Source organism: Drosophila persimilis, unplaced genomic scaffold (genome assembly GCF_003286085.1).
Source record: "Drosophila persimilis strain 14011-0111.01,24,50 unplaced genomic scaffold, DperRS2 tig00000000-arrow-pilon, whole genome shotgun sequence".
NCBI classification, from domain to species: domain Eukaryota; kingdom Metazoa; phylum Arthropoda; class Insecta; order Diptera; family Drosophilidae; genus Drosophila; species Drosophila persimilis.
In genome coordinates, this window is record NW_020825288.1 from 22452728 (window position 1) to 22468722 (window position 15995).

General features: G+C 42.8%; 3 protein-coding genes across 4 annotated transcripts; 2 read left to right on the forward strand and 1 right to left on the reverse strand.

The window, feature by feature from the left end:
- Window positions 1-3: 3 nt before the first annotated feature.
- LOC6592049 (DNA cross-link repair 1A protein) lies at window positions 4-2864 on the reverse strand. The gene is made up of 2 exons (XM_026995387.1): window positions 1116-2864; window positions 4-1059 (listed from the first exon to the last, which is right to left on the reverse strand). Exons 1-2 carry the CDS (start codon window positions 2862-2864, stop codon window positions 445-447), a joined length of 2364 nt encoding a protein of 787 aa, XP_026851188.1. The 3' UTR covers window positions 4-444.
- An 807-nt stretch (window positions 2865-3671) lies between these two features.
- Window positions 3672-4882, forward strand: LOC6592050 (protein-L-isoaspartate(D-aspartate) O-methyltransferase). Its single transcript, XM_002017127.2, has 4 exons — window positions 3672-3817; window positions 3875-4011; window positions 4074-4478; window positions 4531-4882. The coding sequence occupies exons 1-4, from the start codon at window positions 3763-3765 to the stop codon at window positions 4612-4614; spliced, it is 681 nt and encodes a 226-aa protein (XP_002017163.1). The 5' UTR covers window positions 3672-3762; the 3' UTR covers window positions 4615-4882.
- Window positions 4883-6811: 1929 nt separating this feature from the next.
- Window positions 6812-13680, forward strand: LOC6592051. 2 transcript variants are annotated; one of them, XM_002017128.2, is made up of 12 exons: window positions 6812-6841; window positions 7620-7920; window positions 7978-8185; window positions 8740-8811; window positions 9478-9799; window positions 9871-11080; window positions 11136-11495; window positions 11559-12016; window positions 12088-12186; window positions 12246-12839; window positions 12906-13070; window positions 13133-13680. In XM_002017128.2, the coding sequence occupies exons 2-12, from the start codon at window positions 7689-7691 to the stop codon at window positions 13337-13339; spliced, it is 3927 nt and encodes a 1308-aa protein (XP_002017164.1). In that variant the 5' UTR covers window positions 6812-6841; window positions 7620-7688; the 3' UTR covers window positions 13340-13680. The 2 variants fall into 2 exon arrangements, with proteins under 2 accessions (XP_002017164.1, XP_026842016.1); XM_026986215.1 differs by lacking the exon at window positions 8740-8811 and having other exon boundaries at window positions 6813-6841.
- The last annotated feature ends 2315 nt before the right edge of the window (window positions 13681-15995 follow it).

Genomic DNA, 15995 nt, shown 5'->3' on the forward strand with positions numbered 1-15995 from the left:
ATAATTTATCCCACACTTGCATCGAACATATCAGTGAAAAAGTAATCAAAACTCATTCATTCTTTAGCATTGAATAATTTTAGCCTACCCAAATGGCCTATGTTGATTGTTATTCACATTTATACTTATACTTATATACTACATTTAGTTGTTTCTTTATATAAACTATAATTTAATTTATTGTAGAATGTACATGGAGTAGTGAGGTAGCAGCTTGCACACAGAATAACTATTTGAATATTAAGGTGGATTTAGTGGAATGTATACATATATAATAACAAGTTGGAAATATATAAAAGAAAGTGTAAGCTCCACATACTTTGTACTCTATAAGGGTCCTTGAATTAACAAAACTAGCCTGAGAATGGTAACAGGTTTTAACAGGCAAACTATTACTTATTTACAAACAAAATTAAAAATGATTAAAGATGGGGCGAGATATTTCTATGAATCCGCCAGCCAGTCATCGGAAGCATCAGATGTAAGTCTGTTGAGTAAGGCTTCTTCATCTGTACTGGGCTTAGACTTGACCGGACTTTCGCTCTTGTGCAGCGGCACATCGCTGCCATCACCATGAGATTCTTTATTCTGAATTCCTTCGATGATAGTGCTATTTTCCGAATTGCTAGATGAAATGGTCACATGATCTTGGACAGTAGTTTCCCAATCAGTTTTGTTTTCGTCCACTGGACTCAGTGCCATTTCAGTTCTTGATGGCGGCTTTTTACGATTTGGTGTGGCCAGAAACGTCGATATTGATGGTTGATATCCTCTGGTCATCAGAGAAAGATGTCCCTTGAACTGATACCATTTGGCTGGCACCTTTCCAGTTACGAATAGATCCCTGCCCACCGGAACAGTGCTGATAATCCGCCTGGGCTTAATGAAACGCACAAAGCGCTCGAGCTCCTTGTAGCTGGAATGCTCCGAGTACTCAATGCCAATTATGCTGATGCGCTTCCCATAGGAGGGCTTGCTGTTCTTCTCCCAGCCACTAGGACGAATGGCCAGTAGCATGTCGTATTGATCTTCGAATTGCTTAAAATACTCTGCCAAAACCTGGAAATGCGAAACGTAAAGTTAGCGAATGTTTATCTAAGGGTATTCTGTCTTACCAAATAGGTAACTTTTCCCATGCCTATAACATGCAAATTGGCTTGGTATGGATCGTCATTCAGTCGCGATTGGAGGTCAGGCCACTCCAGACAATCGATGGCAATGCGACGATGTGCCTCTGTCCAGACAGTCAACGAGAATTTTTCGGCCAAAGCCAGCCAAATCTTTTCTTTTCCTATAACATAGGAGCCACACACATAGAGTATGCGTTTTCCTGGATACCTTTCATGGAATTTCTGCACCATATACACCGCTCTATCGACACTTTCGGTCTGGTGGCAAAAATCATAGTTCCCACTGAGATATGTGGTGTCCAAATAGAGCAGATCTATATCGATGTTGTTCCAAAATATCGGTAGCGATTCCATTTCGAAGCTGGCACGAAAATCACCCGTGTGGAGAATGCATTCACCTGAAGACATCTTGAAGAAGAACATAAGGGCTCCCGGACAATGATTTGCCTCTATGCCGGTGATCTGGATGTTGTCCACTAGAATGGTCTGATCCACATCAATCTCATGGATGTACATCTCATCTATTTTTATGAATGCTCGCACCAGGCGAGCCGTTAGGGGACTCATGAACAGTGGAAATGCAAACTTCTTCGTCAGACCAATATAATGATCCGCATGAAAGTGGGTTAGGAAATAATGAGTCACGCCTGGTATGACTCCAAACTGGAAGCCATCGACACAAAAGTGTGTGCCCTCAACAACTTTATAGGGCGGACATGGTTTGGGCGTCCTCTGCTTACGTCCATTGGACACAATTTTCTCGGACGAAGTGTCTGGGTTTCCAGGTTCATTCGGAACTGACAGTGAAGCAAGGAAACCTTTTTTATTGGGAATTGGCGGTGACGTACCTGCTGCCAGGACACCCCTTCTATTGGCCCTTTTATTGCGATTAGAAACAACGGTTGAAACTGACGCAACCTTTTTCTTGGGCGAAGCATTTGTACTGGGACTTTCGTGGGGAGCCACTGTGGTGGAGCGTGAGGACTGACTGAGCAGATTTTCCTTAATGGAAACATCTCCAAGGAGGAGTTCACTGGGAATCGAAACCATTGGCGAGGACGGACATGCTTCGTTCACTATCCGTGGGCTGAGCTGATTTCCTTTAATATCCCCAGTCTTGGGAGTTTTGCATTCTGTTGGTGGTTCTAATTTGAAGTTTCTCAAATCGTCCGAGTCCTCAGACTCCGAATCCGAGCAGAGATCAATGACATTCGCGTCGGTCATACTTGTGTTCTCCTTGCCCCTTGCTTTGCGTGGCGGCTGGACACGCTTGGTGAGATGTTCCATGTCTGATCCGTCTGTGGTCGTTGTTGATGTGGTGGCCGCCTCGTCGAACAAGCGCTTGCGTCCTTTGTTCGACTTTGGAGCTGGCTTCTTGTTGGCTGTCTTGGGAACTATCCCTATCCGAGATGTATGCGGTTTGTTCTCCATCTTGAGGCTTTTCGCGCTGCTTTTGAAGAAGGAATCGATGCGCAACTGCCCAGGAAGTGGCGTTTTCTTAGACGAACGTTTAATAGTAGTATTTGCTATAATCGAAGCCGCTTTTTGAACAACTTTCGGTTTGTTTTTCCTCGTGGTTGTAGCACCAGTTGATTTTCCCGGGTTTTTCTTCTCAGGGGTTTTCTCTCCGACGTCGATTGATTGACTGACTGATTTCCCTAAGGCTTCATTTATTTTTGTTGTGGCTTGTAGCTCAACAAGGGATTTAAGCCGAATTTTCCCGACGTTTGACATTTCAACAAACTATAAACAACAAAATATGCAATCAGTGTGCTGCGGACTTATCGCTAAAATTTACCGTCAGACCCTCAGAAATATACCAAAACATACCGTAAATATACTGACGTATTCAAGTTCTATTAGTATATGTAATGTGGCGGTATATTTAAACCCAACACATGAAAAACAAACTTTATATGGATATATTATATGTAAGTGGTGTATATCAAATACATATTAAAACTAACTTATCAATACCAATTTCAAAACTAGACCAACATTGCAAGTACCCTGCTGAATAGCAGGAAACGGCCGCGGCAATGTCCGGAAGCCTTAGCGGCTGTCCGAATGTCTCCAGCTTTCGGCTATTAAAATGCCTCAACTTGAATGGTATACCATCCAAGGTCCAATTTTCGCCGAATAACATTCTGAATCTGCTACACCTCCTGAATATGAACATAACATACATTTCCCGTTGGGTTTACCTTTTTAACGGTTGGAAATTCATAAGAGACAGAACGCTGTCTGTCTGTTTACACTGACATGGGTTACGTAGTTGTGTTCACTCAATAACTCAGAATTTGTGATTACACATGTACAAAGTTGAGTTATTAATAAAATTAGCTTAAAGTATATTTTAAAGATTATTATATGTATATTTGCACATTTTCCCTCAGTCAACAATTTTTCGTTTTGTCTATCAAGCTATTTCTCTCCTCACAGCCAATTCATCAAAGCCTAATGTCATACAAGCAAAACCTAATGTCATATGGCCATTAAATTGAATAGAGACAAGCTGACAGCTGATGCTTCTGTATTTGCGATTTCGAACAAAAACAAAGGCAAGCTGCGGGGACTAAAGTTATTTGTGGTTGAAATTATTAAACTGGGACTGTTTGTCCGAGCTATAAGCATGGCCTGGCGTTCTGTTGGTGCTAGCAATCAGGATCTTATACGCCAATTGAAAGGTGAGTGGCATTTTGGCACGAGTGGCACAAAAAATAATTGGTTTCCAAAATGCACAGAGTACGGCGTCATTGGATCCGACGCAGTGGCAAAGGCAATGATTGATACGGATCGAAAACACTATTCCCCACGCAACCCCTACATGGATGCGCCTCAACCAATTGGGGGCGGAGTGACTATTAGCGCACCACATATGGTAACAAGTGTCTGCTGGGTTTTGGATTTGATACTAAGGGGTTTCTTGCACTCTTCGCATAGCACGCCTTTGCATTGGAATATTTGCGCGATCATTTGAAGCCAGGTGCTCATGTGCTGGACGTCGGCTCTGGTTCGGGTTACCTAACCGCCTGCTTCTATCGCTACATCAAAGCGATGGGGGAGATTGCTGACACCTGCATTGTGGGCATCGAGCACCAGGCCTCGTTAGTGGCAATGAGCAAGGCCAATTTAAATTCCGACGATCGTAGCATGCTCGACTCTGGAACGCTAAAAATTGTGCAGGGCGATGGACGCAAAGGATACCCGGCACATGCGCCGTACAACGCCATACATGTGGGAGCCGCTGCTCCCGATACGCCCACCGAACTCATCAATCAACTGGCCAACGGAGGCCGCCTGATAGTGCCAGTTGGACCCGAGGGCGGCTCGCAGTACATGCAGCAAGTTGGTCATTTAATATTCTATATTGTTCGACGCCTAACCTTATTTTTTTCAGTACGATAAGGACAAAAATGGTAAAGTAGAGATGACGCGTCTTATGGGGGTGATGTATGTTCCACTCACGGATTTACGCTCCTGATGGCAAAAAATTGTACAGGTGCTAATCGTTGTGCTGCTGATTGGCATAGTTATCTACCAAATTCGTAATTTTGTTCGCTAACTTAATTATTTGGTCAGCAGACAGGCGGTCAGGAACAGAACCCTTAATGAATTATCAACACTAAAAAAATAGCAAGTCCTTTTAAGTTGAATTAATATAAATTATTTGTCTACATATATATTATACAGATCATAATTACGTTAATTAAAATAATCCTATTTGGCTTTTAAGTCCCGAGCAGAAAAAACGTGATTGGACTTAGATTTCTCATATAACCAATCGACTTAGCCTGACAATCGAATGATTCACCTTCGAGTTATAGCAGAGTCATGACATGTCATGTCATGTCATTCTTCATTCCATTTTCAAAGTGTTCCTTTCGGGATTTAGTCAGGAGGCAGCTGCGCGGAATTGTCTACTAAAGCCTGACGAACAATTCCCGCTAACCAAAGAAAAACATGCATACCAAACATATGTAAATGCTTTGGACTTAGTGCCTTCAAAACGGATTCGATGAGGATGACGACAGATGAAGATCAGTTTCACTGAAACCTAAGGGAACTGGAAAGTGACTGATGATTAAGGAGGCCAGAGTCGAATTGATGGCCAACTTAGAGGCGGAGCTGGCCAATCAAATCAATGCTTTACGAATCATCTCTTTCAACTTTGGCGCGCAGCTCTAGCGGTTATCCAGTCCTATCATGGACAGATAACGATTAACCCATTGTAGAAAATGATGAAACTTATGAACTATGATGAATTTGAGTGCAGTTGAAAGGAAGGATCTATACGGATCCATCTGTACGAATAATACAAGCAATATTATTTTCCGCCGTTTTACTTTAGTTGTTCACTTGTTTAAATAGTTAGAGGGGTCAAGAGGTCATGTGGGCTAAGCTCGTTCAATCAACGAAACGTTAGCACCAGGGTGACCGTTTGCAGTATATTATATTTTCGGTATATTTTGACGCCGAAATTGAGGTGAAGGTATGTATATGAATTTATGGTATATTTTATACAAATTGTACAAATTGCAAATATTTCTATATCAAGATAAAATAAAATAGCATCAAAATTAGCTCAGGCAATGCTCAGGCTATCAATTTCCAGTTTCCAAAAGCATCCTTTTTTGTTACCTTTTTATTAATAAAAAAAACAACACTTTTTTTATTGGTATATTCCATTTAGAAAATGGGACAGTTTATTTCGGTATATTCCTGAGATCGGAGGGTATATTTTATCCGTATTTATTTATATATACACACTGCTGTATTTATGGTGACCGTTTTTTTTTGACTTATTTCGGTCAATCAATCATAAATTTCATCAATCTATTAAATTTAATTTTATTAGTTATATTTCGAAACAGGGGGTATATAAACTTCCAAACGCAGGTTTTTTTAACTTTCGCTCTCTCAAATCGTACTTCCGTGCATCATTTATTCCAATGGATAGCATTTAAAACATATTCGCTCATTCACTTTCGAACAATTCTAAGTTGGTGCTCAATTTTGGTGGGACTTGCTCTCTTTTTTGTGAATTGCTCTCTATTTTGTCATATCCTCTCTTCGTGGAGGGATTTTTCCTTGCCACAATGTCCCTTTTCAGCTAAACAATGTCCATACATTCCACTCACTTACGTTGCCACTGTTCTTTGTTGACCTTTTTTTGTTCAAACCTTGTTTTAAACACAATACAATAAAAAGGAGTACTTAAAAGTAGCTATATTTTAGAAAATGTATTCATCAATGTCGTAAAATTAAGTGGGCAGAGCTAAGGGTTCTAGTTAGTCAACATTTCTCCTACGTTTTATTTGTTTGACCCTTTTCGGTAAAATTTAAAATAAGCCAGTCAAGTAGAAAATTGATTCATTAATCGGATAAAACTATGTGGGCAAGACTGAGGGCTCTATCTAGCTGGTAATATTGGACGGAATATCAAAAACGAGGAATATGTATAATTGAACTTGATTTCGTAGGAATATTTACGGTATATTTTTAAAATGAGACGGTATATTTTTGTATATTTCTGAGGGTCGGACGGTATATTTTAAATAAATCCGCAGTCACACTGGCTGCATTTGTTTGTCTGTTCTGTTTTAAGTGGAATTAAGTAAAAAACGGAAAAACGTTGGCTGCGAGCTCTTTATTTGGTTTTAAAATGCAGATACTGTCTAAAAGCACAACAATTTGATATATGAAACAAGGTAAACGGAAGACTGTTGAAAGTAAAAGCTGAGAACGACAGCATAGAACGACTAGCTGGTGCGGCAATTAAACAATAAGAAGTGCTGGGGAGTTGGTTAACTAGTGTCTTCTGCAGGGCGTGGAACGAGGCTTTGAAGGGCCCCAGCCCAACCGTGTAGTTCGTCTCATTAAAGTAAACGAAGCGCGAAATTAAGTCGTAAGTTGTGGTAGGTGCTGCTGCCTGCTACCTCTGGACAGGTGTAATTTGAGTTGTGCGAAACGTCCCCCACTCCACATCACTTTACTCCACCTTTCCAGCCAGTTTGTCAAACCCGTTTGGCCTTTCTGGCAGAGTGGCAGGGTGGCTGAGGCTAATTTGTGATATGGGAAATTCGTTTGAGTTGAGGCAAACAAAATTCCACGCGATTTCCATTTGTTTACATCCGATCCGAGCCCTCTCTCGCACTCTCTCTGCTTCTATATCTGTCTGGAATTTGTACAATTCTCAGCCATTACACATGCGCTGCGCGAGTGTATTTTCAATTAGATCATTAATTTTAATATTGCGCGCGTTTGTGCGATTTCAATTAGTTTGGCCTGCCAGTAAGAGTGGTAGCCGCAAGCCGAATGAAGTTATACCCTTCTATAAATTGTAATTTTCTTTACTGAACTTAATTCTTACTGTGGCGGGGCGACCAGCTTCTGATCCAGCAATCTATACGCCTTGGAAGTGTAGTCACGTTCCGCAATCATAACTTTTGCACGCACAAATAAACAAATTTTGTTCATTCTTTCCAGCATTCTCATTTCGGATCTCGCAATGGACGCAGCAATACTTGAGTGAACGGAGGCGATCGGTCAACAAGCATGCCCATGTCCCTGCAGGCCGCTGCAGCCCCGGCCCCAACGCCGGCTCCAGCTGTCAGTACCTCGGCAGGCAACCAACTGATGCGCCCCCAAACGCTGGCTGGTCCCGAGCGTGAGCCCATCGAGTTCAATATCAATCTGGTGGGCGCCCCGCCTGAGGTAGAGCAGCTGGTGCAGCAGATCAAGAGCGTGGCCGAGCAATTCCTATATCATTGGAAGAGTTTTCCCATCGGTGAGATGAGGCATGCGAATGATGTGCATGATCCACGCTAATCGTGTCTAATTGCAGTTCTGCCGCAAGCATTGGCCAGCAGTGGCCTGAATCTGACGGCCAGTAATGCGACGAACAGTGTCAGCAGTCGCAAAGCGCGTCCCATTAATCTGCGTGACCTATTTATAGCGCCTCCCTTCGACGAGCTAGATGCAGTGGCCTCCGATGGTAGCGGCGAGCCGCGCCGCCTGACGAACGCCCAATTGAAAACGCTCCGTGAAACTGGGTGAGTTTTGGGGTCGTCGGTCGCAGACGAGAGCCTACTGCTGCTCATGATGGATAGATTGATGGATGAATGGATGATGGATGATGGTTGGAGAGACACACGACGCAACTAAGCGCTAAATAAGAAGCAAAATGCAAAAGACACGTCTAGCAAAAAGTGCAGCAAAATGTTTTGCTAATTGCTGATAAACCTATGCGCTTAAGCCACATCTCCCCACCCCACCCACACCTTACCTTCAAATGATTATAATTGTGTGTTACCTTAATTTCCTTCAAAAATTCGCCTTTATCATTCCTCGACACTTTTGCACAAAAAGCAAACGCAAATGAATCAAATTAAGGCATGCCTCCAAATCCACCAAAAACAAGAAGAAAAAAACTGAAAGACGATACAGAGCTATTCGGGTTGTCTGCTATCCGTTTTGTGTTTAATTTTATTGTTTCCTTTCCTAATACTAAATGCATGTGCGAAACGAATTGAATCGAATCCTTTTTGTTAAACAAACTTGAAAACGGTTGACAACAACAATTTGTATGTGAAATATTTCTGTAAAGCTTGCAAAAGGATAAATATGGAAAGCCGAAGAAATTAACTTTGGAACAATTGGAAACAATACGTAAAAATGGGTAAATAATACACACTAAACACAATAAAGCCAACGAACAAAAATCTACTACTACTACTACTGGGCAAAGGCATAATTAAATCGTATATGTCTTCCCGCCTGTCTGCCTCAGCCTCAGCCCCCGCCTCAGCATTTGTATTAAGCAATTGTTTAGTCGGTGTTCTTCCGTTTGTACATACTACCTTTCATTTACTGAATGTTATTTTATTAACCTGTTGTTCTCTGTTTAATCATAATCTACTACATAAATGCTCTGAAATTGTGCATGCTGGAAACAAATTGAAACGAAAGCGATTCAAAAGCGAATCTATTTGCATGCAAGAAACAAACCCTGGAGAGCCGCTCGGTCTCTATGGATCTAAAGAAATCCTGTTTAGATAATGATTATTATTTTGTAAAGCTCTTAATGGAGCGAGTCCCGCAGCGGAATATAAACCATTATATGTATCCACTCCCACACACAGACATTGTATGTACACTTTGCAAACCTTGGAATCGGGCAAACATAATTCTGAATCTGAATCTGGTACACGCTTGTGCATGCCAACAATTTGTCATTTAATATAGCGTTCATTTATGTGTGTTTTTATGTTGCCTTCAGCTTCTTCTCTTTTCAACCATGAACCATGTGACTGACTAATGCTCTCTATCGTGCCTTTTCCCACAGCGAATTCGATGTGCCGAGCCTGCATTTTCCGGGTCAGGTGCACAAATGGCGTCTGTCGCAGCTGCTGCAGAAGGGCCGCCTGCGTGCCCATGACTCCTTTCTGAGTGATCTGGCCCTGGCGGCCCGCTTTGTGGTGGTCACTGCTCGGTCGCGTATCTTCTCGCATTTCTTTTCGGTTGTGCATGCAGTGCATGGCTTGATCGGGGCATTCACCAAGCTGGCGGATATGTTTATTGGCGTGCCCGCGTTGCTGGCCCACAATTTGGACTACAAGATCAAGGAGGAGAGGTGTCGTTTCCTCATCGCGGAGTTGGTTTGTCGAGTAAGAAACGATTACGATTGATTGGTCTAATTGGTATTTTAATGGATTGTTTCTGCTCTTCCCACCTCTAGCCCGAGTTCGAGGACTGTCTGGATGGCCTCTGCTCGTATGTTCGTAAAATGCTGCGTCGTGCCACCATGGAAAAGTTCGATTTCAATAGCTGTGAGGTCAGCCAGCCCGTGCCCTATTTGTTCCTCACCCCCAAGGGACAGGAAATCGATTTGCGTCTGTTCTGTCGGGACATCATGCGCAAGGCTTTGCCCATCCTGATTGGCATTTTGGAGAGGGAGACGCGTGGCTGGTTTTTGCATTTCCGCGAGCGTCTGATTGCCGAGCTGCGAGCCAAAAAGCTCAACGACAAGGAGATCGAAGAGGAGGTCAACGAGGCCGTAATGAAGGAGTACTTGCAGCGCGTGTACAGCTCCATCGTGGGCAATGCCAAGCTGGCAGAGCTGGGCACCGGAGTGCCCGAGTTGCTCGTACAGCAGGCCCAGTCTGTGGTGATCATGTACAAGGCGGTGGACAAGGTGCAGCAGGATATTAAGCGCACTCGCGAGGACCACCAGAAGTGTCTGGCCAACGATCACTCCGTTTTGTCGCGCGTGACGCCCTGGCTGCGCTCCAAACTGCGCAACGCCGAGGAGAACCGACTGTACAAGTGCGCCTGGTCGGCCCACGAGGAGGCGCTGAAGATGTGTGCCCAGCACCAGCTTCACCAGACGGCGTACTTCCTCTCCCGCGATCTAGCCTTCATGAAGGAACGTGAACCAGTGCTGCTCAAGGAGCTGAAAAACGCCAAGACGCCCACGCGCAGTTTTCAGTGGGCCTGTCGCATTTGGTCACCGCAATCGTGGATCATTCGCCGCAACTTTCAGGGCCAGTCGGATGTGATACCCACTGTCATCAGCCAGCATGCCACGTCCATTGTAACTCCTCGCTCCGACCCCAGCCAGCCAGTGTTTCTCGTCGAAAAGGAGATCATTCGCACGACAAGCACGCGCTGGCCCTTCTGGCGCCTGTTGAACATGTTGCAGCGCATCTGGTGCTGGTCGTGGAATATGATGTTCCTGCTCGGTATACTCGTCCCCTGGTGCAGTCCTCTGGGACTGCGCGCCCTCTGCTATGTGAAGCCCTTCATGCCGGACCTGGAACTCTCGCAGATCAATGGCACGCTTTTTCCGCGCAAGACGAGCATCACTCAGACCATGGCGTCGCGTCTCATCGAGCTCTGGCGGCACATATCAAAATCACGTACGCATTTCGAGACGGAACCAGATACGGGTAAGTGTATGATAATCCTTGTAATCGTTAGCGTTATTTAATTAATTTTTTGCAGGGTTCATTGGCAAGGGATTGACGCGTAATCTGAATCGCACTTGGAACTACTTTGTGAAGGGTTTCCTGGGCACCATTGTCATTCTATTCGCCTTTCCATTGATCTGTCTGGCCGCCAGTTTGCTGAGCATTGGCCTGGCCCTCACTGCCCCGCTGTGGATACCCGTATTTGTGCTCCTGCTGCACATTTACATGATACTCATCTATGATCTGGATGCGCCGGATAATACGAAAAATCGTTATTGCATTTTACTGGAGGCCATAGTTTGGAATCTTCTGATACAGGGCTTGCTGCAACCACTGGCGGCGATTCTGGTGGCTACACTGATCTGTCCCCTTGCAGCGGGGATTGTCTTTATAGGTAAAACATCTCTCTAAACGCTAAGAGATCGTGGTGTTTAACCGTTTAAGCTCTTTTCCCCAGTTGGCGTCATTCGGTATACTCTTCGGCTTGTCTGGGACTCTCTCACCTATCATCTGTTCATCAAGAAGTGCGGCCGAGTGCCTGCCTCCGATAGCATTGCAGTGAAACGGATTGCTGGACCCGGTCTGGCCCTGGACTACTACTTTATAATCAGACCAGAGCAGGCCCTGGCCGCGCTAGAGGCTAAAATGGAACTGGACGAACTGCAGGCGTATCAACATGCCACCGAACGGGTTGTACTGCAGCCGCAGCAGGATTTCCTGCAGTTTGTTGAGGCCTGCTTTGGGCCCTTCTCGGCGCAAATCAGCAAAATCGGTCCGTATTTGTCGCTGGATCGAGAGGCGCAGGATTTAATGAGCACGCTGCACGAGAAGCTGGAGAAACGGCGACGAGAGCTGCAAACGGCCTTAACCACTCAGGTCAAGTCGCGCATTAAGTTGAATACCAAAGAATTGAAGGTACGTCTATGACGAAAATGAACGCAAAATGATTTGACCTTATCCATACGATTGGATTCTTTATCCCTTAGATTGCAATACAGTTGGCCGCCCATATACTAGAGAAGTATTATCCGTCTCATGTCATCGGCAGACTGTCGATTAGCGAAGAAGAATTCTGGGATAACAAGGTGAGTAGAACTTACATTCATCTTTGACTTCAAACCCTAAATGAATATATATTTTACAGGGTCTCACGGTTAATGACTGGCCGGGTTTGGCTGGTCTCATATATACCGACATATTTAGTTTAGATTTCCTAACGCCACTGACTGAACATGATACCCATTTTAAGCTAGAACCACATGCCTCGCTCGATTTGATGCGCTACACGGAGATGGTGAAGAATGCCAACGATGTGATCGGCTCCAAGGGGCTGGACCTGCTGGGCAATGTGTATGCCCCGCGTGGCAATGTGCAGGTACATCTGCCCTTCCTTGAGGTGACCGCTTTTAATCCGCGCTCCCGCATAACGCTAACCTTTCGCAAGCCCGAGAAGCGGGACATGTCTGTGGGTCTGACCACGCCGCGGGTACGCGCCCATCGAGCCCAGCATGTACCGAAAACAGGGCAGGATGGCCAGAAACCTTGGCGGCCATGGAAGCAGCAGTGCGGGGACAAGAGTGTGACCGAAAATCTGCTCATACCGCTGCCAGTTCCGCACCCCGTGCACATTGCCATTGCCATTTTCAATCGGGACACGGAACAGCCCATTCCCCTGGACTCTGAGCTGGTCTGGGAGATACTCAAATCAATTGAGGATTGCCAAGGCGGTGATGCAATGGTTAGCAGTCCTTAACAATAGCAGTAGACAACAGTTGACTAATCCTCCTGCATTCCCTTTGTATAGGCTGTCCAGGCTGTGGCGCGTTATCGTGGAGCGGTGATCGAATCCAGCATTGATTCACTGGCCAGCAGCAGCAGCATTGGCAGCACAAGGGACTCTGGCTCCGGTTCTGTCTCTGGCTCCGCCTTGGGCAATGGCACAGAAACTCTGCCCTGCGGCAATCGTGAGGTGAGAATAGTAATCATACTTCTTAAAGATCTGCTTTATTGACTTCTCTGAATCTTTAAAAGGTGTGTACGCAGGTGAAAGTAGATGCAGAGCCACCATCGGGCTCCTCTGGCTTCCATTGGACCCTAAGCAATTGGGGCGCAGCGCAGACCGCCCGTCGTCGTACCAACTCAAATGTGCGCGTAGATCTGGCCAGTCCCGAGGATATATCCCTGGACACGGACAGTTCGCGGGCCGTTTTTAACAATGCCTATGGCACAACTGTCTAACAGGGCCTCCCTCTCTCTCTGGTTCGGGGGCACACAAGTATATATTTAACCCATATATACCTATAGAGATATGCGTGGCTGCTCGCTTTTAAAAGATGATATGCATAATCCTGTTTTTATCTCGAATATCGTTTTAAGAGTTGGCTTTTATGTCCCTGTATCCTTCAAGAAATCGCTTTCAAAGTTTGCCAAACTGTCCAAGCTTCTTTGTAGGTCCAGATCCGCAGGACATTCACTCCCTATTTCATTGTAGAACCACCCCAAGCAGCCGCGCTAGTTAACGTGTAATATGAACAAATTTATCCCATATATCTATATTTACATATGCGTATATGCTATACATATATGATTTGTTAGTATATATACTAAATATATATATATATACATGCATACACAAATCGAAAGCAAAGCAGAAGCAAACTTCACATCTAGTCGCAAGCAATTTTTATGCAGCAATTTAACTCGAATTCTTCTTATGCAACTACTAAACTAATACCAATACCAAACGCAGCCCCCATGACAACGTTTCTTTACTTTTGTTTTCCATACCACGAAATAGTTATAAATTATATATAAAAACAAATATGCCATGAGATTTTTCGTTTGTACCTCTAACGATACAAAAACGAAGATTAATTTCAAACCTCACCGCAAAAGAAACTAATTTGTATTATAATAATGCCACGAATTGTACTATTAGCAATTGAACAAATATTGTTAATTAATAACTAATTTATTTATAGAAACACAAACACACACTGACTACTATATACCTTTATAGGTACATATATATGTTTTATCTTCTCCAATACTTTTTCTTCCAATCAAAATATATGGATATTATTAATAATAGTAAACAAAAGGCAGCGTAAAGTAACGATAAATAGGAAAAACAAGGATAAACATTTTTACATTTATATATACAATGCATACATACAATATACATACATATATATATAAAATATTCAGGAGGTAATCGTAAATTACAAAACTGTTGAGGCGTTTTTTGTATCTGTCATTTCCAACCCCAAATCGAATTCCAAACTGACTCCCTCCCCAGAGCAAGATGCCCTCCAAGTATTTCTCAAACACAATGATTTTCACTATACTCGTACTATTTTTAGCTGCCACAAATTCAAGTATTAATTTTGTTTCCTGATTATGTATTTCGCTATCGAATTTCGTCATCGTTCCGGCAGCTTCCTTCCAGTGTTATGTTATGATCGTTTAACTGATTTTGTACAACGTTTTTTATACTTATTATAATTTGCAATCGAAAGGCAAAGCGAAAAACCAACCAATGGAATGAATCTTTACATACAAATATACAAAACATTTACATCAAATATGTAGGTATACAAATTAAACAAAAGAAAAAGCAAAAACCAAGCAAATTAAAACCGAGAACGGTAAATCTCATGAAAATGCATTGAACAATTTTATGTAAAACGTTTTCTTAATATTAAACAAAAACCAGATGTAACAATAAACTATGAATGAATGATGTGTGCCGGCAGCTTTTCAAGAGCCGCCAGGTCGCCAGAAGCTATTTAGAACCAGATTCGAGTTCAATGCAAATAAACGTTCAATTATTCGCTGGCAACCAACGACACTTAAAAAGTTGCTCGCACATTTTGTAGTGTAATATGTAATAATAAAAATGTTGGCTAAAAATAATCAAAAATAATCGTCCTTTTATTGTAATCGTAATTTAGGATCCTCGCGATCCCGGAAAAGTAGGTCCATCGCCGATCTGGCCCCATTTGCTCGAGATATAGCGTCCCGAACTTTTGGTTGTGCCACGATCGGGGCGTGGGATCGAGAAAGTCCTGGAAATCCAAAAATATCAAATTGTTGCTGGTGCCCAAGACCTACTTTTTAAAGATGATAGCGTATCAATCGGGTAGTTTTATTTAAAAGATATTTATGTATATGCATTTATATGTAAAGATATAAAGTTGCACTTAACTGTAGTTTAGTTTCACTTAGGACAAAATCTAGATGTTAGCTTAGAATGAATTTAACCAACAAACTCGTTTCGAGTACTAAGTAAACCATTAAAAAATGAAAACGGAACGGAATCGAAATAGAAATGGAAAAAGGTGTAATCACAATATTTAGATTTGATTTGCAAGTCGATTGCTTTCTGGTATTACAAAACTTATGAGAAATTATTCGTATATAGTATTAACAATTAACTAAAGTAAGTAACTTAAAACAGCGCAAAAGGTTTTCGGAAAATGGTTTTTGAGGTCGCTCGGCGAACATTTTCAAGTTAACTACGATTCTAGATTCTAGCATTCAGGTATTTTAGAGTCAACAAGGGTATAAGAGGTAAGGTAGAAAAACCTTGTCTAAAATTGTGAAAAAAATGCGTAACACGCTCACTAATTAACATGTTAACAGCCCTAAGTTCTCTGAGTGTGAGTTCACTATACGTTATATCAAAGACTATACAATACTATATATATATATTGTATATTGTATAGTCTTTGGTTATATTCAGTTATTCAGTTAGTTGTTGGTTTTGCATAGAATTTCGAAGATTATGTCTAGAGAGATGTTATTTGAGCAAGTTTGTTTTGTTGCTTTTGGAATTCGAATCTAATACAGAAGTATATTTCGAGGACACTCGATGCTCGGATCATTCGAAGAG

Bases quoted from the DNA above. Each gene is read 5' to 3' on its own strand.
- LOC6592049 (XM_026995387.1), bottom strand. From the start codon at position 2,864: ATGTCAAACGTCGGGAAAATTCGGCTTAAATCCCTTGTTGAGCTACAA. The intron at 1,060-1,115 runs GTAAGACAGAAT...TCGCATTTCCAG, and splicing joins TGGGAAAAGTTACCTATTTG to GTTTTGGCAGAGTATTTTAA.
- LOC6592050 (XM_002017127.2), top strand. From the start codon at position 3,763: ATGGCCTGGCGTTCTGTTGGTGCTAGCAATCAGGATCTTATACGCCAA. The intron at 4,012-4,073 runs GTAACAAGTGTC...CTCTTCGCATAG, and splicing joins CTATTAGCGCACCACATATG to CACGCCTTTGCATTGGAATA. The intron at 4,479-4,530 runs GTTGGTCATTTA...TATTTTTTTCAG, and splicing joins GCTCGCAGTACATGCAGCAA to TACGATAAGGACAAAAATGG.
- LOC6592051 (XM_002017128.2), top strand. From the start codon at position 7,689: ATGCCCATGTCCCTGCAGGCCGCTGCAGCCCCGGCCCCAACGCCGGCT. The intron at 12,017-12,087 runs GTACGTCTATGA...TTTATCCCTTAG, and splicing joins TGAATACCAAAGAATTGAAG to ATTGCAATACAGTTGGCCGC. The intron at 13,071-13,132 runs GTGAGAATAGTA...AATCTTTAAAAG, and splicing joins TGCCCTGCGGCAATCGTGAG to GTGTGTACGCAGGTGAAAGT.